General features: G+C 45.8%; 1 protein-coding gene across 2 annotated transcripts in view; it reads right to left on the bottom strand.

The window, feature by feature from the left end:
- Positions 1–27,076, bottom strand: part of EYA2 (EYA transcriptional coactivator and phosphatase 2) — a 201,995-nt gene that overhangs the window by 95,923 nt on the left and 78,996 nt on the right. For both annotated transcript variants that reach the window (XM_081149090.1, XM_081149089.1), the window contains exons 3-5: positions 23,709–23,754; positions 20,708–20,850; positions 15,737–15,853 (exon numbers count right to left, since the gene is read on the bottom strand). In XM_081149090.1, the coding sequence (XP_081005216.1) occupies positions 15,737–15,853; positions 20,708–20,850; positions 23,709–23,754 (306 nt within the window). The remainder of the gene's footprint in view (positions 1–15,736; positions 15,854–20,707; positions 20,851–23,708; positions 23,755–27,076) is intronic.

The raw sequence follows: 27,076 nt of genomic DNA on the forward strand, positions 1-27,076 counted from the left end.
TTTTGGGACAAAGTAGGGACTCACCCAGACCTAAGGATGAGTTGACCTAAATCAAGCCACATCAGGAGTTGGCAAACTATGGCCTGTGAGATGGCCACTTGTTTGTGTAAATGAAGATTTCCTGAAACACGGTCACACCATTTGTGTTTATACTGCCTACAGCAATGTTCATGGTATAAAAACAAAGCTGAGTACTTCTGACAAAGACTGTATGGCCTACAAAGCCTCAAAATATTTCCTTTTTGGTTTTTTTCATTAAAAGTTTGCTGACCCATGACCTAGATGATCCCTCCCATCCCTTCTACAAGCACAATTCTGGAATCTTGAGTTATATTTAGTAGGTTTTGACATTAGATTTTTCTTGGCCTCTATTTCTTTGCCCTTGAGTGATCAAAAATACTCCACGGACCTGAGTCTCAACTGACATCATAAGACAACTTCCCAGAAAAGTACCACAGAATTCCTCAAACACAATGGCTTATGTTTATCAAGCACATACTATATGTCAGAGACTATTCTATGTAGTTCATAGACACTCCTTTCATCTTTACAACAATCCTATGAGCAGGGACAACTGCTGTCCTTCCAGCTGAAGAAGCTGAGGCACAGAAAGGTTAAGTAACTTGACCAAGATCACACAGCTTGTAAGGGGCAAAGTTGGAATCTAGACCTTGGCAGTTGGGCTCCAGAGGTTACACATTCACTTGACCACTGCTTGGCTTTGCTTCTTGAGACCGGAGTCAGTAGCACTACCAGTTAATGCTATTAATAGTGACTAAAACGCCTACCATGTCTATCAAACTCTCGGAACCTATATAAAGGATGAGAAAATTTCCCCAAAGAAACTTCAGGTGTGAGTCCCCCATCTCTGTTCAGTTTCTCCACAGTGACTTTATATATTAAGCATGTTTTATAGAGATTCAACAAGACTTAAAAATGGCTCTTCTTATCTAGAAAAGCCATATCCATTCATTAGCTCACTGGTAGACAGAAGGGTCTAAACATTGGCCATCTACTGCTTTGGTCTACCCGCCATGTATCCCTATTTCATCTTCTTCCAGGGGTGGGCATGTGACTGGGGGGGGGACCAATCATGATCTCTGACCATAGGGCTGATTGAAGAGCCAATCAAAGAGCTTCTATGGAATTTTTGAAACTAGATCTGGGAAAGAGTAGCCTCTTTTCCTCTGGGTTTCGATAACATGCAGAAGACCCGGGGATAGCTGACATAAAAACCAGAGAAGCACATTGATCTGTTCAAAGTCATACAGCACTTAATGGTAGACCAGGTCCCCAACCCTCTCTGGAACCATTTGAGCATGAGTTCTACAAGATTCCATGCATTCTCCATGGCTAGGCTGTGTCCTATGGACCCATGCCACCCTGTATTATGCTGTTGTTCTGGCATAATGTTAGTGGTGTTCCTTTCATGCTAAAAATATGTCCAGGTTTGGGCAATAAGTTATGTGGTCACTCCAACCATTGCACTATTCAATTAAAAAAAGTTTTTTTTTCTTCATTTTAACCTAATAATTTACATTTCATTCAAAGAAAGCCAGAAACTTAAGGGGCTTACTAAGTTACATTTAAAAAATATATATATTTAAAAATTTTTATTGATTTTAGAGAGAGAGGAATGGAGAGGGAGAGAGAGTGAAACATCAATGACAGAGAGAAACATCGACTGGCTGCCTCTTGCAACCCCCTCACAGGGGATCGAGCCTGAAACCCGGGCATGTGCCCTGGCTGGGAACCCAACTGGTGACCTCTCAGTGCACAGGGTGATGACCAACCAACCAAATCACACTGGCCAGAGCCCAAGTTAAATTTTAATCCATTTTAATATATGTTCTTAAGAAGGAGGAACTAGCCAAACATGTCACAATAATGGGAAGACAAATATGCTCTTTGTGGCATCATTTGTTAGACCAGGGGCAAACATTTTCACAGCAAACATTTTCTGTGAAGGACCAGATAGTAAGTATTTCAGGTTTCTCAGGCCATGAGTTCTCTGTTGCGCTTTCTCAGCTCTGCCTTTGTAGTGAGAAAGCAGCTGCAGACAATATGAACGGAATGGGTGTGGTGGTTCCAATAAAACTTTATTTGTAAATTCCGCTGCAGGTTGGTCAGCTGTCATTTGCTGACCCCTGTATGAGATGGAAAATGCTGGTAACTCCTTAAGTGCCCATCATTATGAGATGCATTAAATAAATTATGGCACTCCGATTCAATGGAATACTATAGGGTCATTCCAAAGCAGATTTGCAAAGAAAGTTCAATGAGATGAGAAAACGCACATAACATTTAAAACCAATAAAATCTAAATCTATGGATTCAGCATAATCTAAATTTGCTCCAGACTATACATATGCCAAATTAAAAACATAAAGGGAACTGGCAGAACTAAAGATAAAACAAAGTAGCTTAACTGAATGGTGGGAATACAGATTACTAATAAAAATTCCTTTACTGTACTTTTATGGTATTTTCTAATGATTCCACAATGAACATATACTTTTAAGGTCAAGCAGAAAGAAATTATTATTTAAAGAAAATCCAGCCTTCTTCTCATCAAGCCATTATCAGAAAAGACTTTATAGGTCAACTTGTCCAGAGTCCCAAATTGTAGGTTATAACCCATGAGTGAGATGCATATCAATTTATGTGTCCTGACCAGCAATGTTTTAAATGGAATAGAAGAGGACCGTGTTTTGTTTCTGTTTTTTTTTGTTTTTTGTTTTCCCCTTTAGTGAAACAGAAGAGAAAATATCAGAGTACAGAATAGGTCAAGTGGGTGTTTCTGTAGAACCTTTGTAACTGGCTGTGCATGCAAATATCCGCACATTAGGTGTGTACTGGGCTGTGGCGTAGAAAGTCTTTCTTAGTGTGGACTGTGATCACATAAGGCTGAAAGCCGCTGATTTCTAGTCCAACTCTCTCAGTCTCCAGATGGGAAAGCAGAGCCCCAGTGAGAGGGTATGTTACCCCAATAGTGTCCCGTGCTGGGCAAACACTGGAAGATGAGCCCACTTGCCTCTTTTAAGAGCTCTTCTCAACCTTCCAGGCCAGGGCAATGGGCCAGCCCTTCCAATTTGCAGTATCAAATGTCCACATGATTAATGACCCCATGGCAGGTCCCAAGGCATGACAGAAGTTAAAGCCTTAGCAACAGCAAATCCTAAAAATCTGGGCCTCCGAGGTCACAAATCCCACCCTCCCCAAGGTGGACTCCTCCTGTGCATCTTTTTAGCCACATCACTGTTTTGGTCCCAGGGGTCTATAACGAGACCGGTCAGAGAAGCCTGGAGAATTTAAAGGTCAGGCAGTTGATTGGGACCCAAGTGCAGCAGCAGCTGGGATGGCCCTGGGCTATGGTTTTGGGGTTGCACAATCCTTTTCAGCTGCTAGCTCTTGGAGACTGCAATTTAGGGCTGGAGTGGCAGAGATGGAAGGTCTGGTGAGGCTTACTGCAGAAGCTGGAAGGGGTCCCTGGTTGAGATAAACACACACAGAGATGTGGATCTCAGTACAAAGTAGGAGGGACAGCAAATGGCCCAACAACCAAAGTTCCAGTGCAGCAACCAGTCCTCTGGGTAATAACCATACTCTGGGGCAGAAGCCGTATAGAGACTGTGAGTTTCAGAGGAGGTAAAAATAGTGAGATGTTGGAAACAACCTAATTGCCCATCTGAATGGGAATGGCTAAATACCATGGTGAGTCCGTAGAATAATAAAAGCCAACACTAATGAAGAGCCCTGACTACTGTAGGCACTGTCCTAAAAACCCCATGCATGTATTACCTGGCACCCAGCTCTCCGAGAGCCCATGAGGTCGGCTACTCTTATAGACCCCATTTCACAGATGAGAAAATCAAGTCTCAGAGATGCTATTTGCCTGAAGTCATGCAACCGTAAGTGCTGGTGCTGGGATTCAAACCCAGGGGTCGGCTTTCTCTATGGAGGACTAGCAGCCAGAAAATAGAACAGAGAGGGTTTATTTGAACTGACTTTGAAAGATCTCCAAGATATGCTATTTAGTGAAAAAATATAAAAGGCAATTTTAAAAACAAGATGCACGGCAAGATATTATTTGTTAAAAAAAGAACAATTTCCCAGTTGTAGGAGGAAAAATACACACACACACGCATAGAGAAATTACAGAAAGGTACGCACTAATATTACTTATGTAATTTAAAAGAAATATATAAAGAATGTAAAAGAAATACAAAAGGGCAGGGGGATTAGGGTCTGAAGTTTAAGCCTGGGGCCTACGGATACTAATGAATGTGAAATAATACAGGGAGAGAGCTCCCTACCATGAGGTAATCAGAGAAATTCCCAGCAAATCCCCTTATTCCCCTTTATCAACTGAACTTTTAGGAGCTGATAAAATGAGATTTGCTTTAAGGGTGCAAATTATGTATCCCACAGCCTGAACGCGGCTTCTCTCTGAGCAAAGATGGATTTGCAGCGTCTGTCTGTCTGTCTGTGTCTCTCTCCTAATAAATGGCTCCTTGCCCGAGGCTGTTTCCTCCGAGCCCTCTCTGCCCGCCCCTTAATGATCCTTTTCAGTTCCTGAGCAGAAGGCCACTGCCTGGGGCTGGAAGCAGACTGCTCTCCACTTTTATTTCTAAATAATTACCATGCTGGGACAAGTACCTGGAAGAGGACCTTCCATTTCTGTGTCTGTAGTTTTCTGTTTTTGTTTTTTGGTTCATTGTTGTTCCCCCCCCCCCCAACATCCCCCGATTATCAGAGAGATTTACTATGCGACATTTTCAATAAATTTTGCAGACACAGATTTTGGTGTGAGCTCAGTTCCTATTTCACTGACATGTTAGAAATGAAAATGAAAACAAATAACATCAGAGCAACAACATCAAAGCCCTTCTCTGGGTCCTTGTTCCTTTGGGAGTGAAAAGATAAAGATGATTCTAGAATTTTTTGGACGGAGTCCTCAGGACCTTTGGTGGGTGTTGTTACAGGCAAGTTCTGCGAACGTTGGCTCCACTGTGTCCCCCAGAAGGACTGGAGGGAAGGGAGAGCTGAGGACGGGGTGGTCCTTGTCTCTTGGAGACCTTCCTCCTGGTTTCCTTGCATCTCCCGTGACCCTCAGACAGCTCACTCACCCCACAGCAGCCAACTGGGCTTTCTAAGATGCAAACCAGATCACCCTCCCTGTTTACAGCCCCTGATGGCTGTCGTGTTCTCAAGACAAAACCCAGGTGTCTACACGGCCACGAGGCTCTGCAAGGTCTGCCTCACCGTCTTCTCACCTCATCCTCTGCCTCTCTCCTCCCTGGTGACCAAGCCGCTCAATTTGCATCTGTCAGTTCTGTTGTCACCAGCTAGGAGACCCTGCCCACTCCCCAAATTAGACCCTCCTTTCTCAGTTTCTCTGGCTGCATTTCCCTGTTTATTTTCCTCGGAGCACTCCTCACAGCTGACATCATGTTGGCCTTTGTTCCTTCATTTCCTTGCTCACTGTTATGGACCCAAGTGTGCCCCCCCATTCATATGCTGAAGTCCCAACCTCCCAATAGGACTGTATTTGGAGATGGGACCTTCAGGGAAGTAATTAAGGTTAAGTGAGGTCATAAGAGTGGGGCTGTAATCCAATAATAGGACAGGTGTCCTTATAAGAAGAGAGACAACAGATCTCTCTCTCTCTGCCTGTCTCTCTCTCTCCTCCCCTCCCCTCCCCACCCCGTCTTTCCCTCTCTGGCACAGAGGAAAGGTCATGTGAAGACACAGTGAGAAGGTGGCAGTCTTTAAGCCAGGAAGAGAGTTCCACCAGAAATGGAATCTACTGGCAACTCAATGTTGGACTTCCAGCCTCCTGAATTGTGAGCAAATAAATTTCTGTTGCTCAAGCCACGCAGTCTATGGTATTTTGTTATGGCAGCTTGAGTGGACTAGTACACTGTCTGTGTCCTCTCACTGGGATATGCATTCCATAAGGGCAGGGCTTGACTGTCAGCTCAGCTGTATGACCTGCACCTAGCATGCTGCCCAGAACAGAGCTGGTGCTCATGAATGTTTGCTGAGTGAATGACGGACTGATTGCCACTCACTGGTGACAATCATTATGATGCCATTCTGGCCCCAAGTGCCCCCTGCCCTAGAAATATGGATAGAAGTCATGGCTGCCCATCAGGGTAACTGGGGAGCTACAGTATGGCCCTTTCACCTCCTTGCACCCTATCTTTAATGTGCTAACCTCCATCTCTTTCTCATTGTTTTTCAGTTTCTTTTAAATCGATTTAATAAACCATGATATTTAAGTATCTTAATTTGCTCTATGACCTTAGCCTCCTGACCTCTGGGATAATACATCCCTGGAGGCTGTCACTGCATCAGGGTGATTTCCTGATGACACCACCACCACTGTCCACAGAAGGATGGCTGTCCTTCGTTCGGCATATGCCGAGAGCTGTCTCCCATGATGGGAAGCCATGTTGCTGATGGCCACACTGCTGGTGATGTCTGTGTTACCTGCACAGCATGTTCTTGTGAGTCTTCACATGTGTGTCTCTGACTATTTCGTGATATAACCTCGCGTGGCCATGCCTGGGCAGTTACATGTTCAAAAATATAATTTATAAACCTCTTCATTTTACAGTAAGGGCATCCTGTTTCACTTTTAAAAAAATATGTGTAAGTAGGTAAAATTATATCTGAATTACATTTCAAGATAGTAAAGGGACTCTTTAGAGATGGCCACCTTCTCTGTGTCCTCACGTGTGCATGAGGAGAGAGAGCACTCTTTCTTTTCCTCTCCTTATAAAGACACCAATCCCTAATCTAACCCCAATCACCTCCCCTAAACCCTGTCTCCAAATACTACCACACCGGGGGCTAAGACTTCAGCACGTGAATTTTAGGAGGACACAAACATTCAATCCAAACACCTACTAGCTACCCTCCCCCTGCCCCAGCAGTAGCCAGGCTAGGAATCACTCTTTAGAGTTGTGCTGCCCAATACGGTAGCCACTAGCCACATTCACATTTAAATTATAATGAATTACAATTAAACAACATTAAAAATTCAGTTCCTCAGTCGCACTAGCAGATGTCAATGCTCAGTAGCCACACGTGGCTAGCGGCTACCACAGTGGACAGCACAGAAAGGCCTCCAGAAGCGTTGCCTTGGTGAACTGTTTACTAAACGCCCTCAAAACGAACTGTCAGTCTCTCCAGCTGTTTTCATCGGTCATCTCCTGTGGCTTTTGGAGATGGGGGCTACCAAATCAAACTAGTTATATAGCCAGAAAAACAGACCGCCCATTTAACCTCTATATGTCCTAAATCCAGAAGACTTCAGCTCAAGCAGGAGGCAGCAAGCCTGCCAACACACGTGAAGGTGACAGGAAGGTGACCACCAGGGGGGAGGTGCTGCATGGCACAAGAGTGCTGACATGTGTCAGAAAACCTCACCCACGTCATCGTGTGCAGAAGAGTTGCTGATTCACAGCAGGAAATCAGACCTCAGTCCAGGAGCCCGTGGGATGCCAAGCCCGGCTCCTGTCTTGACCGACGCAGTGAGACCAGACAGACATAGCCTGCTCAGAACTGGCTGGGCCAGGACAGCCTGAAATTTACTGCTGCCAAGAAGAAATAGGGAAATAATCTACTTCACCAGGAAGCCACTGGGTTCCAACTCAGTTCTAACCACACCCACCATTCAAGTCCTCTGGGACATGCCTCACTGTTGAAATAAGCCAGAGGTAAGGGGTGAGCTTTCTGGCTTCCCAAGTCACCACTTGGGAAGTAATTTTCTCCTTCCATTCCTGGTCTCATGACTGTGGTTCAGTTAAGAAAATATGGCTCTGGCCAGGTAGCTCAGTTAGTTAGAGTGTCACCCCGATACGTCAAGGTTGCGGGTTCAATCCTCAATCAAAGCACATACAAGAATTAACCAATGAGTGCATAAATAAGTGGAACAACAGATCGATGTTTCCCTCTCTCCCCACTCCTTCCTCTTTCTCTCTCAAAAATCAATAAAAAACGGGAAAAAAGGAACCAAATTGCAAGATAGAGGCATAAAGACTAGCCTTATACATGTTCATCTGCTTTATAAGGTATTTTAAAGAGAGTGTTTAAATCAGTTGCCAAGATAGAAAAAACCCTGAGATTTTACATTAAAATATAGTTTTGAGGATTACCTTGAAAAATGGAAAGATTTGGCCTCTCTGGGTCTCCATTCTGGTGGAACCCCTGACCCCCAACTCTGATGGGCCCCATGCCTTCCTGTAACATCAAACCTCCTCACTTCTCCCTTTTATTTAGAAGAATGACATCCCAGAGTAGGTTCACTCCATAGAACTGTAGAGGCATTTTTAAGAGTAGCAATTTGTTTCTGATTTGAGATGTAAATATTTCTTTGCAGTCTGCCATTTTTTTGTTTGTTTTTGTTTATTTGTTTTTGTTGTTCTGACTTTACTCCTGGTATTCTTTGCCATGTAAAAAAAAAAAAAATTAAAAAATGCAGAGTCAAACTTGTCAATCTTTTCATCAATGGCTTTTGGATTTCTGATTCACGGTTGGAAAAGCCTTTTCCACTCCAAGGTTATAAAAATTTTGCTCATTTCTCTTTCTAGCAGTTTTACAGTTTTACTTTTGACATTTAAGCGTTGATCCATTTGGATTTTTTTCTGGTATACAGTAATAGGAGTGGATCTCTTTTCCCAGATAGCCAACCAGTTATTCCAACTCCATTCATTGAATATTCCGTCTTTTCCCACCGACTTAAGATGCCATCTGCCCCATGTTCTAAATTCCCTGCTATGTTTGTCTCTTTCAGGATCACATTCCCCTCTTAGGCCATCAGTATCTGTTCGTACACTGGAGCCAGCTGTTCAGACTATTGTAGCTTTAGCATATGTTTAGACACTGGTAGGCCTAGCACCTCATCGCTCTTCTTTAACATTGTTTTCCAAGTCTAATCTCCTAGTTCACAGGAAACACAAATTGGTCAAAGATCTGAAAAGATGATCCACTTTGTAACACACAAATCAGTATTATGCTGAGAAGCCCTTCATGCATCAGATTGGCAAAAACTCCAATAATGAGGTGACACAGGGCTGATGAAGCAGTCACACTCAGACACTGCCGGTGGGTATTTAAACTGGCAGACTCCAGATGGAAGGTTACTTGGAACTATCTACTGAATTTAAATGTGGGCTTTCCCTTGACCCTGAATTCCACTTTGGGAAACTTGCCCTCAGATATACTTGCAGGAAAACAAAATGATATACAGACAGAGTTGATTCATAGACATATTGGTGGTAATTGCAAAAGACTGGAAACACCTAACGAGGAACTGGCAAAAGCATTTACAGCACATCATTCAGTGGAATAACAGGCATCTGTGAAAGGAATGGTGAAGTGCTTTCTATATACTGACTTAGTTCTCTAAGGTATATAGCTGAACGAAGCAAAGTGCAAAAGAGTGTGTATAGTATGTTACCTATGAAAATAAGAATACATACAAATGTTTCTGCTATAATGTGATATCTTCCGGAAAGGCCATGCATTGTGCAAATCTGTTCACTACAATAATAGGGGCTGTGCAGCTGATATGTGGCTCAGTGGTTGAGTGTCCACCCATGAACCTGGAGGTCACGGTTCAATTCCCCGTCAGGGCACACGCCAAGGTTGCAGGCTTGATCCCTGGTAAGGGGTGTGCATGAGGCAGCTCATCAATGATTCTCTCTCATCACTGATGTTTCTAGATCTCTCTCCCTCTCCTTTCCTCTCTCTGAAATCAATAAAAACATAAAAAAGGGGGGGCTTATGAGTAAAAGTAGGCTTGGGCAGATTTCTCAAAAGCAATGCAACTTTGTAACCAAGGCATTAATAAAAGCAATATAATCCCAATAAAAGTAACAGCCCAGCCCAGCTGGTGTGGCTCGGTTGGTTGAACGATGCATGAGATGAAAACTGTAATTAACAGCAGAGCAGATACAGCAGAAGAAAAAATTAGTGAACTTGAAGACATGAGGGTAAGAGGGAAAATATTTGAAGAAATAATGGCTGAAAAATTTCCAAAATGGATGAAAACTATAAACTCATAGATTTAAGAAGCTCAATGAACCCAAAGCCTTAGAGTCATGAAGACTACACAAAGGCACATCAATATTAAATTGCTTAAAACTAGTAATAAGGAGAAAATCTTAAAAGCAAATGAACCAATCCACCTTTGGAATTATACTGGTATCATTTCCTTATTTACGACTCACACGTGAGTTAATTCCTGTCATAGAAATGTGCAATATAACAGACTGTATTCATGTTTGCTTCTACTTGCAAAAGGAAGTTCTGGATAGGTCCAAAGAACCTGGTTCAAGTGCTTAACCGAAGGGGGTTTGGAAATTGAGTGAATGTAGGATGAGGGTGGGAGAGAGATTTCTTTGGATGTTTAGGTAAATGTATAACACTGCTCAAAACATTTATCTAAAGAAAGAGTAACTTTAAATGTATCTCCCACCCCCCCTTATTATAAAAGGAAATATATCGGCAGGAGGGGAATTAGAGAAGGATGGCTAGTGGGCATGGGGTTTCCTTTTGGGGTAATGAAAAAGTTGTGAAATTAGTGATAATGGTTGCACAACTTTGTAAGTATAGTAAAACCATTGACTTGTACACTTTAAAAAGATGAATTTTATGGTATGTGAATTATATCTCATTACAAAATAAATTAAAAATACAGAAAAAAGCAATACATACATGTTCCTCATGAAAAAAAAAATTAGAGAATCAAAGAATTTTAACACAGGAAGAAGCTTAAAGATCATTGCAGCCAGGCCTTCCCAGTGAGCCCAGAACATTTGTTTGGTGAGAGGGTCCCTGTTCAAATCTACCTGGGAAAATCAACTACTGAATTCCATTCTTGGACAGTCTCAAGGCATGTGAGTCTGCAAAGGCTCTGAAAAGTCCTGCAGCAAAGACATCTATTTAACTTTGAGTCACACACTATTTACCAAATGTATTTGATGTACATGACCAGGACCTCCTCTGACCTCTTTACATTTTCAATGAGCATTTGGGAACACTAGAGCTGTGAAACAGATATCATGGTAGTTCACTGACTTGTCCAAGGTCACACAGGTTTTTGATGCCAGAGATGGTGCTAAACTTCATAAATCTGACACAAACTGGCTCTGGAAGTCTTGGGCTGAGACCACTGGCTATAAACTCTGTCATGGCCTCATAATTTTCCTACACATCCTCAAATCACATACTTCTGTGTTGCTCCTGAGTGGCTCATTTTGGGTTCTGAGCTTCAGCATTAATGCTTCCTGGCCTTTGGTCAATACAAAAGGGATTTCCATTGAAGAGGGCTCCCACTGCTTTTAAGCCCCCCTAAAATGAGGAATTTATGCTGACATGATGATTCAATAGTCTCAAATGTAGATTCCTCTTTTCTTTGACCACAGCTACTAAAAACTGAGAGCTTGGGAAAGAGAAGTGAATTTGGGAAGAACGCAGACCATCAAGCCTGAAATTAGGGTAACAATAATAAATTACTACTACTACTACTACTACTGACAGCAACATCTGTAGAGCACTTAATTTGCACCAGGCAGTGATCTTAATACTTCACATCCATTAACTCATTTAATTGCACAGCACCCCATGCGTAGGCACTAAGCAGTAGCTTGGCTCACTGTCACATGCTGGCACATTGCAGAACTAGGGAGCTAATGCAATCTGATTTGGGAGTTACTGCTTTTAACTACCATGTTGCAAAAGGAGTAATAAAAAGGATACCAGCCTTTATGTCCTCATCTGATGTGCCCAAGAATCATTCTGTTTAGTCCCCCTGAGAGTCCCATTAGACCATCTCTCTTACTATGATGCCAATTCCACACGTGAGGAAACTGAGGCACAGAGAAGTCAAGAGCCTCACCCAAGTCATGCCATGCTGCGCGGGACAGAGCGGGGCTGACTGCAGCCCAGGTCCAGAGCTCTTAACCTCTTACAACACACTCTCAAGATGTGTTTTTCTTTTCTTTTTAATCTTTGTGGTCATTTCCGTGAAGAGCAGTGTTTTAGCAGGAGAAGCCAAAAAGAAACAACAACAAAAATCCAACCCATAAGAAATATACTTCAGCTATAAAAACCCCTGGGTGAACTTAAAAAAAGAAAATAAACAACCATGCAAAGGCGAGCGAGTGTTGTGAACTTTTCTCTTTTACGTTTATTGTACATTTGCCGGAGAGGCAGCGCTATCCAAACAGATACAGATCTCCAACCAGGGCCTTGACGGGTGATGGCTCTGCGGAAGTTTCTGGAAGTTTCTGAGATTTGGTATAAGACCTAGGGGTGGGCCTTGGGCTTATCTAATGTTTGCTTTGTGACCATACACACGCCACTGTGCTGCAGTGCCTCAGTTTACTCATCTGTAAAACAATGGGGTCATCCTTACTTAGGTCCTTTTGCTTCTACAAAATTATAATTTTAATTCTTAGGAAAGAAAGACCCATTTCAGCTTCTAAAGAGGGGCTGATTTCATTCCTCGTCAGTGCTTTCAGGCCTGAAACTCAGTCTCAGTCTCCTTCATCATCCCCTTCTTCGTCTGAAACACGAAGCTCAACCACCGCCTCCCACCCTGAAATGCGCACAGAGTAGTTGGAGAGTTTATTTCTCCTCTGGAGCAACTTGAAAAAAAAAGTTAATAGGAAGCACATGGGCATGGTGTGTGAGCGTTCTGTGTGTTTGTGTTTGAAAAAAATACTTCAGGAGGAATATGTCAGCCTTGCAAAATGCCTGCGCTGTCTCAGGAGCGGTTTATGGCCATTAGCATTAGATGGAAGGCACTTAATTGGGACAAAGTCCAGCTGCTGCTGTAGCCTTTCTGGCATCTTGGCCATAAGGAAGATTAAGAAAATAACCTGGATTATTCTCAGGGTGGGGTGGGTGAGACAGGGCAAGAGATGTTTTTTCCACGTGTGAGGGGCTGGCGGGGATTGTGGTGGTGACGGGGTGAGGTCTAGGCCAGGGCTAACCCATGGAGAATCATCTTCTAGAAGGATCTACAAGAGTTGGAGGGCTGGATGGTGTGGTGGTTATGTTCCTGGGATCTGGAGTGCAACTGCTTGGCTTTAAACGCCACTGCCACAGCCATGTGACCTTGGCCAAGTTACTTTACCACTTTGTGCCTCAGTGTCTCCACCTGTAAGGTGCGGATCACAACAGAACCTACGTCAGAGGGCTAATGGGAAGGTGACGGGGAGTGGCACATACAAAGAGCTTAGGAGTCCTGAAGGAGTCCAGGAAACAGCACCAGGAGGATCAGCATGGGCTCTGGAATTCTAGAAACCCGAGTCTGAATCCCAGCTCAGAACACTTACTGGCTCTGTGATCTTGGGCAAGTCACTTCTGAGAGCCAGTTTCATCATCTGTAAAGCAGAGCTGATGGTGCCCACCTCCCATGGTTGCTCCAAGGACCAGAGAGGAAATAACATTATTCTACACATCCTGGTCCAGGGAGGGCGCCTGCTTCACCTTCCAATTTCATTTCCCCTGCTCACTATACCCAGATTCCTGAGTCTCCTTTGGAGTCCTTCAACAATGAGAGCCTTTTCCTGCCTCAGGGCCTTTGCTCTGGCTGTCCCCTCTGCCTGGACTGTCCTGTCTCCAGCTGCTCACATGGTTGGATCTTTTTTATTGCTCAGGTGTCCCTAACCACCTACGTAATGTCCATCACCACTCCCCAACTCAATGCCCATCACACTGCCTTGTTATTGTCTTTCACACACTTTACTAATATTTGTAACCATCTATTTATTTGTTAATTGATTATTGCCCATCTCTCTCCATGAGAGAACTGTCTGTTGATTGCTGTACCCCTAGCGCCTAAAAGGGTGCCAGGCATACAGCTGGTGCTCAGTAACACAGAATAAATGATGAGTGGGTGGGGAAACATTCCTACATAACTTAACCCACTTATTACACAGTGGGCTGGGGAGGGAGGTGTCAACATGGGGGAGGGTGGACTGTCACTGTTCAACCTCTGCAGCTTTAGAGGCCCCGAGGCAGTAAGTTCTGTTGCTATGGGCAGAGCTGGAAAAAAGCTGGCTCGAGATTGGCCCAAATGCAAGTTCAAGTTCAGTGTCTTCACAAGTCTTTATTATTGGCATTGGTACCACAATTCACTCTTCACTTAGAGAATGGTCCCAGCAGCTTGTACCCTTCAGGGAAACTCAGGAAGGCTACTGTGGGGTGACAGAGGTGACAGCAGAGGAAGAGGAGGTAGGACAGTACCATGACAAAAAGCATGGGCTTTGGGCGAGGCTGGGGGTTGGGATTCTACCAGATCCCCAAGAGACCTGACTCAGTCTGTTTCCCATTGCATTTGAAGATCAGTCATTCCCTCTATGTCTGAGTTTCCTCTCCTGGAAAATGGGAATAATACCAGCATCGATGCTTTGGAGTGCCATGAAGGCTGTATAAGATGATCCAGCAACACCAGGGGGCACGTGGTGAGTGTTTGGCTAACGTCAGCTGATGGTGTCGCCAGCACAATCTGATGTAGACTTTTACATGGGAGCTATTCCAAGTGCTGGGCATCAGTGCTCATTGCCCCATTTCTCTTACATACCCTTACGATCATTTGCTGTCCTTTCACAATGTTTTTCCCCAAAAGGTTGCCCTTGACATCCATTTTTAAAAGGTAAAGTGACAATATATGCAAATAGTATTTTTTAAAAGTACAATCACTCATTAGCCCACCACCTTGTCATTACCCCTTCAGGTTTGCACATGACTTTTCAGACCCTCGGTGGTCATTTTTACCAGCTTTCATGAAGGAAAAAATGCCAGATGAAGAACTCCAAAATTACTGCCACTAGCCCTCTGTTCCGTGCATCAGCCCTAACATGCTCCCAATGGGCCACTGGAGAAGAGGAGGGGCCCATGGGTGGTAGAAGAGTGGAGGTGGCCACAGGAGGATCTAGCAGGCCAGTGTCTTCGTATATCTCAGGAGGGAGTTATGCACTGGAGTTCTTTCTTCCCCTTCTAAGGCCACCCTATGGGGATGCAGCCTTGAACCTCCTGCCGAAACAGCTCCTTTACCTGCCTGGCCACTATTCCCACCACCCAGCACTTCTCTGAGTGTACAATGGACTTCCTGTCCCATCACACTTAAAATCAAAGCCAACAGCCCCCAAGGCCTGTGTGATTCAGCTCTACCTTCTCTCCAAGACTCTCTCCTCTTCCTACCTTAGTGTGTGTGCTCCAGCCTTGCTGGCCTTAGTTCTGTGCCTCAAATATGTCAAAACATTTCCCTCCATCTGGCGTCTGCACTGTTTCCTCTGCCTGGAATGCTCTTCCCTAGGTCTGCACATGCTGGCTCCACCTTGCCCTCTGGGTCTCTGTCCAACATCACCTCTTCAAAGAGCCTTCCTGATGACTCTACCTAAAGTTACATATTCCACATCTCTTGATCACCGCCTCCCCCAACTGCTCATCACTCCCTATCCAAACACCACGCTTACTCACTTCATTGCGCTTAACTCCTCCCAAATTAGTCGATTTATTTGTTGCTTTGCTTAGTGTCGGTCTCTAGGAGGGCAGATCTCGTATCTGTTCTGTCCACCATTGTAACTCTACTACTTGAGATGAATCTTGGCGCATAGTAGGCACTCAATAAATCTGCGAATAACTGAGTGAATGACACCCAACTCAGGCAATGCCAGGGGAGGGCAGGGAGGGGCCCCAGCGCCACACTGACCGTGCATCTGGTAGGTGTACGGGCTCTGTCCGGTGGATGGGGTGCTGAAGCTGGAGCCGTAGCTGAGGAATCCACTCTGGCCCGGGGAATGGTTCAGGCTGTCTTCTGTCTTGATGCCTTGGAAGCAGGAAGAAGCACCAGAGACACCATTAAGATGCTTCCTTGTCACCTGCAGAAGAGCTACTGGGGCAAGACGGCCTGTAAGTTTATCAGCTTCCGAACCAGGAGATGTGAGCTGTTGGCTTGTGAGTCAAAGTTAGTCTACAGACATATTTTGCTAGGCCTGCATATTTTTAAGGAAAATCTGAAATTAATTGTTTTTGTTTAAAACTCAGGAGATTTCACTAAAAAATCTGGACTTATGGTTTCTCTTGAGCAGCGGGTTGGTGTTACGCCTGTATTCCCATGTGACGACAAGCTGCCTGCCCCTAGAGACCTCCCAATTTGTGTTTCCCAGGCCACTACGGATTCTGTGCTGTCTCCGAGACACTGAGGCTGGGTTTAAGGTGCTCTACTTTGCACATGTGGCCAGCTTCATGCTTCCTGCCTGGCTCTGATGGTAGTGAGTTTACAAACCCCTACTCCCCGGAGCAGCACCACATATGGCTTAAAGTTCATCAGGAGTTTGGGTGGTGTTGAATGAACCATCCTTTCTCTGTAAAGCTGATTCTACTGAATCCTAAGACACATTCTCTGTTTTTTGTGATGGGGGGTTACTGCTTATCCAAAAGCCACAGTTACAAATCTTCCTTCTGTTTTGGCCAAACTCTGACATCTCCAAAGCACAGGCTCCAATTCCATCAGCAACTGGCTAGAGAAGGGACTGTATCGAAGGAGGGGGGCTGATCCATCATCCAAAGCCCATACATTGTATTTTTATTGAAAATGTAATAAACTTTGATTATTTTGGTCTATCTTAAAGGTGTAAAATAGGATTTTGATACTATTTAAATTTGTGTTTTGAAAAGAACATTTCTAGTTCTGGGGATGGTTTTGTAAGTGAGGTTTCTCCCCTCCTCACCCATCCACTCCCATAAATGAAGAGAATGCTTAGTGGGGTAAAATGATGGATTTTGAGTCAAGGGTCTGTGTGGAGTCCTGGAAGTTTGCATCATTCCTTGGTGACTTGGACTGTTTCTCCTCCTTATGAAATAAGATACTGATACCTGCCTGCAGAGTTGTCGGGAGATTAAAGGAAGGGGAAACGATAAACATATCAGGTTCTGAATGAGCTACTTAGCAACACACATTTCCTTCATTCTCACAACAATCCCACAGAACTGGCAATATTGCTTTCCCCATTCTAAAGACATGGAAACTGAGGCACAGAAAGCCAGGCTACTCAATTGGGGTCTCACAATTGGCCAGTAATTTTGAACCCAAGCTTTCCCTTTCCTTCTCTTGATGCCTGTCAATAATGGGTATGAAAGGAGTTTACGCAACAGACGGTATAAGGCTTTAGAAACAATCGTGGTGACAGCAACGAGCAGTATTTACAGGCAACTTCTTCTGCTCAGCCCGCTAGGAAGGTTTAATGGTGTATTAGTGTGCCTGGAGTCAAATCTAAACTCCCGGGTGGCCTCAGGTCCTAGCTGGGCTCTGCTCGCCCCTCCGACCTTTGCTTTCTCCATGTTTCCTCGCTCACTCTCCTCAAGCTGTGGGCTCATTTGTCTTAGTGGCCAAGTGGAAATCCAAAGTATGAGCATCACTGCTTACTCAGCCAGCCCGCCGATGACGGACCCTGGGTTGATTCTAATTTTCTTACTATCGCCGCCTGTGACAGAACGGACACGCCTCCTCACGCAGTGTTAGAATGTTTGTCTAGCTTGGATGTGAGAAGTGGAATCGCTGAGTCCGAGAGTGTGTACATTTTTTGTTTTAAATAGATCCAGACAAAACTGCAAGAATATGCTCAGTCATTCTTTCATTCCACAAACGTGCAAAATAATACTCTCCATCACTGGTTGCAAACTATGGCCCACAGGCCAAACGTGACCTTCTGCCTGGTTTTGCAAACCAAGTTCTATTGAAACACAGACATATCCATTCATTTGCACATTACCTGTGATGCTTTCGAGCTACAGTGGTAGAGTTTAGTAGTTATAATACTGTATTGCCTGCAAAGCCAAAATTCACCATCAGGCTCTTTTACAGAAAAAGTTTGCTGGCTCCTACTGTATACAAAGAAATGATAAACAGAGGAATGAGAAACATCAATTCCAGGGCTGTGGGTATATCTGAGAAGAAAGGGAGAGAACCTCCATTTTCTTTATGTTTTTTAAGTTGGACAGTCAGTTCATGGGTATCTGTAGGGTTATTCTTTATTCTTTTATGTTGCATAATTAAATGTTGCATAATCAATTGAGAAAAAATAGTCCTCCTAACCTCCTTGTCTCTAGTTTACTCAATTGTGTTATTTCTCTGCAACTATTTAAACAAAGGTAATAATGCTATTTGCCAAGGAGCAGTAAGAAAAGTTTCCCAACAAGATTCAACAAGGGTTCTCTAGACCATGAGCAAACACTGCTTGCTCAGGCACAGGCATATGTGAAGGGCAATGGCTTGTCATCTCACCTGTCATTATCCAGTGACAAGGACATTCCCGGTGTACATAGCAGCCTGGCTTCTACTGCATTGATTGAGCATTTCCCTTGGGCCAGGCCGTGTGAGCTGAGCCCTTCATATAGGTCAGGGGTTTGGCAAATTATGGCCCATGGGCTAGATATGGCCTACTACCTGCTTGTGTAAATAAAATTTTATTGGAACACAATAAAAGATCGCTCCTATGCAGACGATCTCACTGAATCTTCACAGCAACCGCAAGGAGGCCGGACTTAGTTTGGCTCCAATGTATGAATGACGAAATTCACCCAGGGTCTTAGGACCAGCAAGGGGCAGCGGCGGGGTGTGAACCCAGGACGTGTGTGCTCTTAGCACCTATGCTGCGTTGTCAGAGAACAGACTCTCTGAAAGTAACTGAGACCATGAAATGACTTTGAACCAAATTAATTTCCACCCAATGCCATGTTTTGTCTGGGAACAGGAGTGGGTTTCTCTTTTATGCTGAAAAATAATATGGCTTCATTTTTCTTGGCTGTCGGCCAGGCGGGTAACTTACATGCGACTGTATCACAAGTCTTCTAGCACAGGAGGGACAGAAAGCTAAAAATGGTGCCCACACCTGTTGGCCAAGGTCTGTCACAGGTAATCCGCAGGATTTATGGAACGCGCACTCCGGCAACAGAGTGTGGTCTTGGGCTTGGACCTCTGAGCCAGGCTGTCTGGGTTTAATTCCACCTCTCTTACCAACCAGCTGGGTGACCTGGGGGAGTTATTTGCCTTCTCTGAGCTTCCACTCATTTATCCCTCAAGAGAAGATAATATGGGACCTTCCTCATAGGGTTACAGGGGGATTAAAGAAATGAGTGGACACATAGCACTGAGAACTGTGGGTGGCAGCAGGTCAACCATGCTGACCATTACCAATGCCTGATGTGAAGCCCATAGGACTTGTCACTGCTACCTCCAGAACTAGTCTTGAATCTGTCTACTTCTGTATGTCACTGCCCTGTCCCGGGCTTCCACCATCACCCCACTCAGGGTATCAGTCTCCCAACTGGCCTTCCTGCTTCTCCTCTGCTCCCCTGCAATCCGACCTCCCCACACAGCTTTCCAGTGGTCTGGAAAGCACACAGGCTGTGTCCTACAGCCTTCTGCTTATACAGTACCAATGGGAGTTCCTTTCTTACTTGTAATAAAATCCCAAATCCCTCCCAGGCCTCACAGGCTCTGCTCACCTTGTCCCTCACTGTGCTCCAGTTGACTGAGCTTCTTGGACTTGCCAAATGTCTTCCCTGCCCAGGCCTTTCCACTATGGTCCCCTCTGCCTGGATGTTCTCCCTCCTTAACTTGCACATGCTCATCTCTCAGTTTTCAGCTGACTCAGCCCCTCATCTAAAAGGCCAGCATGGCCTTGGAACCTCTACCTTGCATGTATGTCATGACACCACTGGCTCTCCTGGTCCCCAGCTTGCCAACTGCAGATCTTGGAACTTCTCAGCCTCCATAACTGGGTGAACCAATTCCTATAATCTATTATCTATTATCTATTATCTATTATCTATTATCTATCTATCTATCTATCTATCTACCTACCTATCATCAATCTCAAATATCTATTTCCATCCCATCAGTTCTGTTTCTCTGGAGGACGCTGACTCATTCAGACAGGTAAGCAGTGGATGGTGGGCCTGGTTCACTGAGTCTCAGTTCTTAGCAGCAGGGTTCTGACAGTCAAGGTCTGTAGCTCTGTTGATTTTGCCTTCTTGGCATCCATTTCTCCTTCTGATACCATCACTGTTTTCCTTGAAGAGAACCATCCCTCCCTCATATACAATCCATATACTTCGGCCTCCTTGTCTCTCTCATTTCCACCTTCTTGCTTTGCTCTAACTATTGTCACATGACCCAATTTGGGCCAGTGAGGGTCAGTATGGGATTCTGGTGGATCTACTGGGAAAGATGAGCTCTCCTTCCACTGGGAGTGGTGAGCCGAAAGGATGCAAACTCAGAATTGATAGGCACCATCTTTGCTGCCACATGGGAAGAACATGTGTGGGAGTAAAACCAACTCAGGGGAAAACATCTGAACATGGAGTGGGATGTATTCCTCCTGACATCAATTGAGCACCCGGATCCAGCCATTCCTGATGTCAGTTCCCAGTGTGTGAATCATTAAATTTACATTTTCCCCTAAGCCAGCCTGGGTTAAGTTTCTTACTCTTGCAATCAAAAGAGACCTTGAAATAGCCTGTAGAACTTGAACCATATTTGAAGCGTCTGTCCTTCTCTATCTCCAACACAAAATTAGGCTGGAACCACTTATCATTCTGCATTTAACTGAGGCAACAGGACAGGAGATCATGATGTTTGGGACTCAGGGGGAAAGCAAGGGCTTTGGCAGGTACTCACTGTAAGAAGGTATCCCGTAGGCTTGTGCTGGAGGTGGGTAAGCTGTGTAGGGGGTGGCCTGCTGGATCCCCGCACTGTACTGTGTCTGGCCGTAGGCTGCCATGGCTGCAGGAGGCTGGCTGGGTAGGACACGTGGGCAAGGTCTGTATAGAAGGAGAGAAGATTAAATCTCCAAGCCCAGCCCAGCATCCCTTCCCCCTTATTTTGGTATCAACACCACCATTTTCCTTTGGGTATTTACTCTTTCCTGGGCAGAGACAATGGGCAAAAACTGCAAGGGTTTCCCTTAAGATTGGGAACAAGGCAAGGATGTCTACTTTCACCACTCACTCAACATTACTGGGAGACAGGAACATGAAAAGGCTTGACAATGTACAGGTGATGTAATAGAGAATTGTACACCTGAAACCTATATAATTTTACTAATCAATGCCACCCCAATAAATTCAATAAAAAAAGAACACAGAAACCTCAAAAAAAGTCCTTTTGGGCTTACATCAGCTGGAGTCAATTTCTGTTACTTGCAACCAGTGAATGAACACAAATGGATTCTGCACTTTATGGGGAATGACAGATTCCACGAAGAGCTAGGATTTAAAGGGCTCCTTCCTTGAGACATCTCTAATATAATGGCTGCTACCAATCTTTGTGTTCTTACCACAGGCTATGAATTGTGTCACTTAGGCCCAATGTGTGCATGAAATCTCATCAGATCAATCTCGTATCAACTCTCAGGGGTGCGGGTCTTACACCTCTCATTTTAGAGAAGAGGAAACTGAAGGTCAGAGACCTGAAGTCACAGCTAGAAAGTGGGAAATCTAGAACTTAAACTCAGGAATCTGATTCCAGAGCCCACGGCTGCACTTGGAACCATGAAACTTGCTGCCTCCCACCTACAGGCAGCAGTAAGTAAAGCCAAGGGGGCTGTTCTAACAGGAAGGGGGCAAGACTGTGGCCCAGGGGCCATGTGCAGTCCCTGCATCCATGGATATAATTTCTTTGGCTAGTACGGTTATTTATTTGAATTCATTGCCAATATTTTAAAACCGCTCCTCCTTACTTCCATCTCCTCTTGCAAAGCAGAGGCTTTGGCAAGCCTGAGTCTGCACTCAGGTGGAGTGCCACCAGCTGGATTTGAGTAGCAGCCACCTCTCCAGACGACCACACTCTGTCTGCCACAGTCTCCACTGGGCCCACCGCATGATAAAAACAGCTAACCATTCTTGTGCCTTTCACATGCCAGGTCCTGTCCCAATGACAATGCGGATTGGCTCATTTAAACCTCACAACTGTGACAACCCTTGGAGGTAGTTATGATTCTTATCCCAATTTTACAGGTAAGAAAACAGGCAAAGAGAGACGAAGCAATCCAAAAGATCCCACAGCTGATACAGAGTTTGAACCCTGGTGGCAGAGGCCATGCGCTTAATCACTGCGCTCTGCCCCCTCGCCCTTCAGGTTACATACCTGGACACGAGAGCCATGTGTACCTGACACCCTGTATCTAACTGCTCTAACCGGCATGCTTGCCAGCAAATGTTAATGAGGTTCCCCAATCAGTATCTGATTCCATTTTGGATACGTCACTTAAGTGAAAACCTGCTTCGTTCCAGAGACCCTCCTACGTATGAAGCCTCATGGCAGGTGTGAGATGGATGCAATACTTTATGGAATGATAAAAAAGATGTTCTCGTGTCTGTCTTTCTTTTTGATTTCTCCTGTGATGCAGGGTTGGGGAACTGGTTCCAAAATGCATAAGAAACTCATCTGAGCTGGAGATGCCAGAACCAATACGAGAAGGTGTCTGATTGGCCAATGTTCCTTCTCTGGGAGGTGTCTGGAAATGCATCCAGCGGGTTGGGACCTCTAAGTGAACCTTATCTGAAATGTTCCCAATTGACACCCGTCCTTAGAAGTTGAAAGTGGAAATACAAGATGATCAGCTCCTGCTTCTCATTAAAACCAATTTACCTGACTTGGATTAAACTGAGGCTGAAATGAAAACCTGGAGAAAAGATGGGGGAGCTCTCTAATCCTGAGGCCATAAAGCAAGAAGGAAGGTTTAACAGACTTCAGTTGCTACTAACAACCCCCAAAACATCTGGAGGGAAAGGAAGGCTGAGAAAGGTGCTCCTTAGAAGCAGCTCCTTCAGGGTCTGTTTCTGGGAGGTGCAAGTCCTGATAAGATGCTGGCCATCCCTCCAGGCCAAACCCGGAGGGCTCCTCGGGACAGGCTGCTGAGGGCCTGGGTAAGCTGCGCCCATCCCTGAGCTCCCACTGTCCCTGCGCAGCCTCCGGTGGCGCGGTCATGCCACCTGCACGTAGGGTGGAGATTTCTGATTACTGGCTGGTCTCCCCACTAGGTTGGAAGCACTCGAGGGTGGGGATCTCCGAGGCTCCAGGGCTGTGTGTGGGGCTTGGTACCCAAGAGTGTTGGGTGAGTGTCGGAGCAGGAAAAAGGGGTGAAAGGCAGGAGGGAGAGGTGAGGAAAGGAAAGAGAAAGGGGTGCGGAGGGAGGGAGGAAGCGGAGGGAGAGAGGGACAGAGGGAAGGGCAAAGCGGGGAGGGAGAGAGGAAGGAGAGGGGGGAAGGGAAAGGGAAAGAGAGACAAGGGGGAGGAGGGAAAGGGAAAGAGAGAAAAGGGAGGGGGGAGGCACTGAGAAAGTCTAGTTGTAGGAAAGGGGGGAAGAAAGAGAGGAAAGAGGGAAAAAAAGGGCAAAGAAAGGTGAAAACAACAGCCAACACTCTCAAAACGCCATTCCAGGCCGCTCCTGAGTGCTTTTTACGTTTTAGCTCATTTCATGGGGCAGGCATCACGGCTGTCCCCCTTTTCCAGACGGTGAGGCTGAGGCCCGGGAGGTGGCCTCCACTGCTCAACGTCACTCAGTGCTGGCCTTGCGATTCCTCTCCAGCGAATCTGGCTCGAGGTGTCTGTCCTCCAAGAGAGAAGCAAGCAGAGGGCGCGAGGAGACAAGGCAACGGGCCGAGGCAAGGGTACTCACCTCGCCAAGAGCTGGGACACTCGTGGACGTGCCGATGTGGTGATGCCTGGAGGGGAAAAGACAAAGTGGAAGGGCTTTAGCTGTCAGAGTGATGTCCCACAGAGGCTGTGGCTTCAGACGCCAGCTTAAGTGGGGAGAAACTTAGAGAGTTGCTGCCAGGGACTTTCTCACTAACAAGAGTTTACCTGAGGCGCATCTTAGCACTCTCTTTGCAAAACTCTTTCTGGGTGAGCTCTGTCTCCAGGTACTAATTGAAGGACTACAGAGAAAGAATCTATAGCATTTCAAAACATCAGAGTGAAATCCATCCCCCCCCCCCCCCCGCATTGTACAGATGGAGAAATTGAGGCCAAAGGGACAGAAACAAGGTGATTGGCCCAGGTCACATGACTAGATAGTGGCACAACTGGGACCTGATCTTGGTTTCCTGACTCTCAACATCCATTTCCCTTCTTTCGATGATATCACTTTGATGTTTCTTCCCTCCCTCCCCAGTTTCATTCCATGGGGTTCAGGTGGGGCTGGCCCCAGCACTGAGGGGAAGGCATAGCTTGGATCATCTCCTAGGCTCCAGCTGGGTGTGCAGCAGGGACATGAAAATGGCCTGGGTTCCTGATTCAGCCGTATCCCTGGGCACCCAGCATCCAACCTTTGGTGGGAGACAATAATGCAGGAAGCGAGGAAAAGATGATAGAACTAAGTGGGGAGAGATGTTCGCAAGAAGATAGTTTAACAAATGGACAGTTCACTTCTATGTCATCTTTTACAACTCAGTGTTCTCACTGTGGATCCCTGGAAAATATTAGATAACACGTCTATTGATAGCACCAATCTGCCAATTCATGCTCCTTGGTATGTAAGGCAGTGGCTGGAGTGTCCTTGTGCCTCCTGAGAGATGTTCCAAGGTCCCCAGAGCTCTGAGCCTCTCAGTCCCTGAGCTGGAGGCTCAGATGACCAACTTGCAATTCCAACTCTACCAGCTAGTAGCAGAGACTTGGGCAGGCTGCCTAAAGTCTCTGGGCCTCAGCTCCCTCCTGTGAAATGGGGAAAATCTTTATCTCACCAGGATGTGTGAGGATTAAATGAGGAGATGACAATGGTATCCGTCACTGACCCTGTGCTGTGATGCACCGAGCTCTCTTCTGAATACGTTATCTGGGTTAATTATTTTAATCCTCATAATCTGCCCATGAGCAGGGTTCTAGTCACATCCTCCTGTTACAGATGAAAACCTGGAGGCACAGAGAGTATAAGTTGCCCAAGGCCACACAGGTCATTCGGGGTAGATCTGTGATCTCAACCTGGGTGGTCTGGCTCCAGAGTTTGTCGTCACAACCAGGACACTGCAGCCCACAATGATGGTCCTCATAGTAAGAGCAGCTCTCGTCCACTTAGAAGTTCACTATGTGCCAGGCCCGAGTTCACTGCCTGTACGCATGACCTCATTCAGTCCTCCCAACAGCACAAGACAGGCTATGGCATTCTCACCAATGTACCGACGGAGAAACTGGGGAAGGCTAAGTGCCTTGCTCAAGCCAAACAAGCTATGGGCATGGGAACTGGGCTTGAATCCAAGGGCTACTGGACTGCCGGGTCCGATCCCCTAATCGCCAGATGAGTTAAATTCTGTTCGAGTCCCAAATCACCAGGATTAGGGTTATAGTCCTGAAGTCCATTTAAAGAGCTACCACTGGAATTAAAGAATAGAAGAGACACTATCAGCGTGGACTGCTCATAGTAAGAAGGAACTGTGCGAAGTTTTTGTTCCAGCTATAGAAGTAAGAATGTGTTGTGTGTTGTGTGTGTGTGTTTGGGTACTGAATGGCAGTGTAAAAACAGATTTCTTACTATATGTCTTATTAAAAGAAAAGTTGGAACAGACTAACACCAAGGGAAGCCCCTGGCACACAGTAGGTGCTCATTCAATGCTAATTTCAATGCTGCTCCAGGCAGGGCCTCCTGCTTTCCCCTTTTCACCCTCCCACAGGACTGGAGAAAGAACTGTCTCATTCCAAAGCAGCCACAATCTCATTATTGGTAAAACCCCATGGTTTGAGTGTGCTTAGTACATAAGTTACTGAGTTAAACACTTTGAACATGTTTTCTTTAATCGATATGTAAATATTCATAAAAACCTGAATCTATGGAAACATTCCTACGGGCTGGCATCAACTTGGCATCCCATAAATCTGAAGTGAGAGTCTTTGCCCCACAGCCGCTCTGCCATGATCTGCATGTTCCCCTCACTCCAGCTTCCTCTGTTCCTCTGAACTGTAGAGAGATCTGCCCTCCTCCCTCTCCCGCTGTGCAAACCTGTAATCTCTCCCATCCCCACCCCGGCAAGCCCAGGAAGGCTGTGCAAGCCAGGCACAGGCATTCAGGAAGTGCAAAGAGATTTTCCTCTTGCAGATTGTGTGATAAGGGGAAAGCGCGGGCTTTTATCTGGGTTTTTTGGGTTGTTCTTATTTTTAAAATTGGTATCCCATTTAACTTTTTCATCCTGAGGCACTTGGGGGAATTGAGAATCTAGAAAATGAGTGGATTATAAATGGAATGATCTTTCCTCCCTTCCTTTTTTCCCAGCGAAGGATGGCACAGGTGTCACTGAGAATCCTGACAGTATGTGACAATATAAGGCTCTCAGACTCCTTCAGGTGCCTGGGCGGGGCCTGTGTTAAGGATGACGATGGGTGCAGAGGTGGGGCAGGGACTCCCAGGAGCAGAGAGCCTCTCTCTTCCCTGGTGCTCTTGCTGTGTTCCAGGGCTGTTAGTTCTTGGCATGGGGACTGGTAGGTTCACCTGCAGTTGTAGCCACGCACCTTCTGCATACCAGGAAGTGGGCATGTGGGCAATGCCAGCCGTGATGAGCAAGGTGGAGGAGTTGGCATCACTGTTCAACTCTCAGGTGACAACCTTGTGCTCAGTGTAGCCTGGGATGTCTCTCGGTGATGCCCCAGATACCTGCTTCACCACTTTGGGATGCACTGTTTTTGATGGCAGTCAGAGCCAGCCAGACACATGGAGGGGGACAAGGGAGCCGGGCCAGAGCACTTCCCATGCAGCTCGGGAGTGATCTTGCTCGTAGCCTTGGCAGCATCACTGGGTGCAGGCACGATGCTCTGGGCGGCAGCATGGCCCTCGGGCCTCAGCTTGCCAGTGGCGGTAAAGACAGTGTGGTAACGAGTCTCTCCACGATGCCAAAGTGTTACAGGCCCTGGCAGCAGGTGTGAGTGGGGCAAGCATGCTGGCAATCTAGGGGGAGTAGCCATACTGCTCCTGGGCACCCTATCAGAAACATGGGCACACAAGGGGCAGATAAGCCTCTGACTCCACTCTTCAAGTGAGCTCCACGCGTCTTCGGGGTGGTG

This window comes from Miniopterus schreibersii, assembly GCF_964146895.1.
Source record: "Miniopterus schreibersii genome assembly, chromosome: 10".
In the NCBI taxonomy this organism is placed as follows: domain Eukaryota; kingdom Metazoa; phylum Chordata; class Mammalia; order Chiroptera; family Miniopteridae; genus Miniopterus; species Miniopterus schreibersii.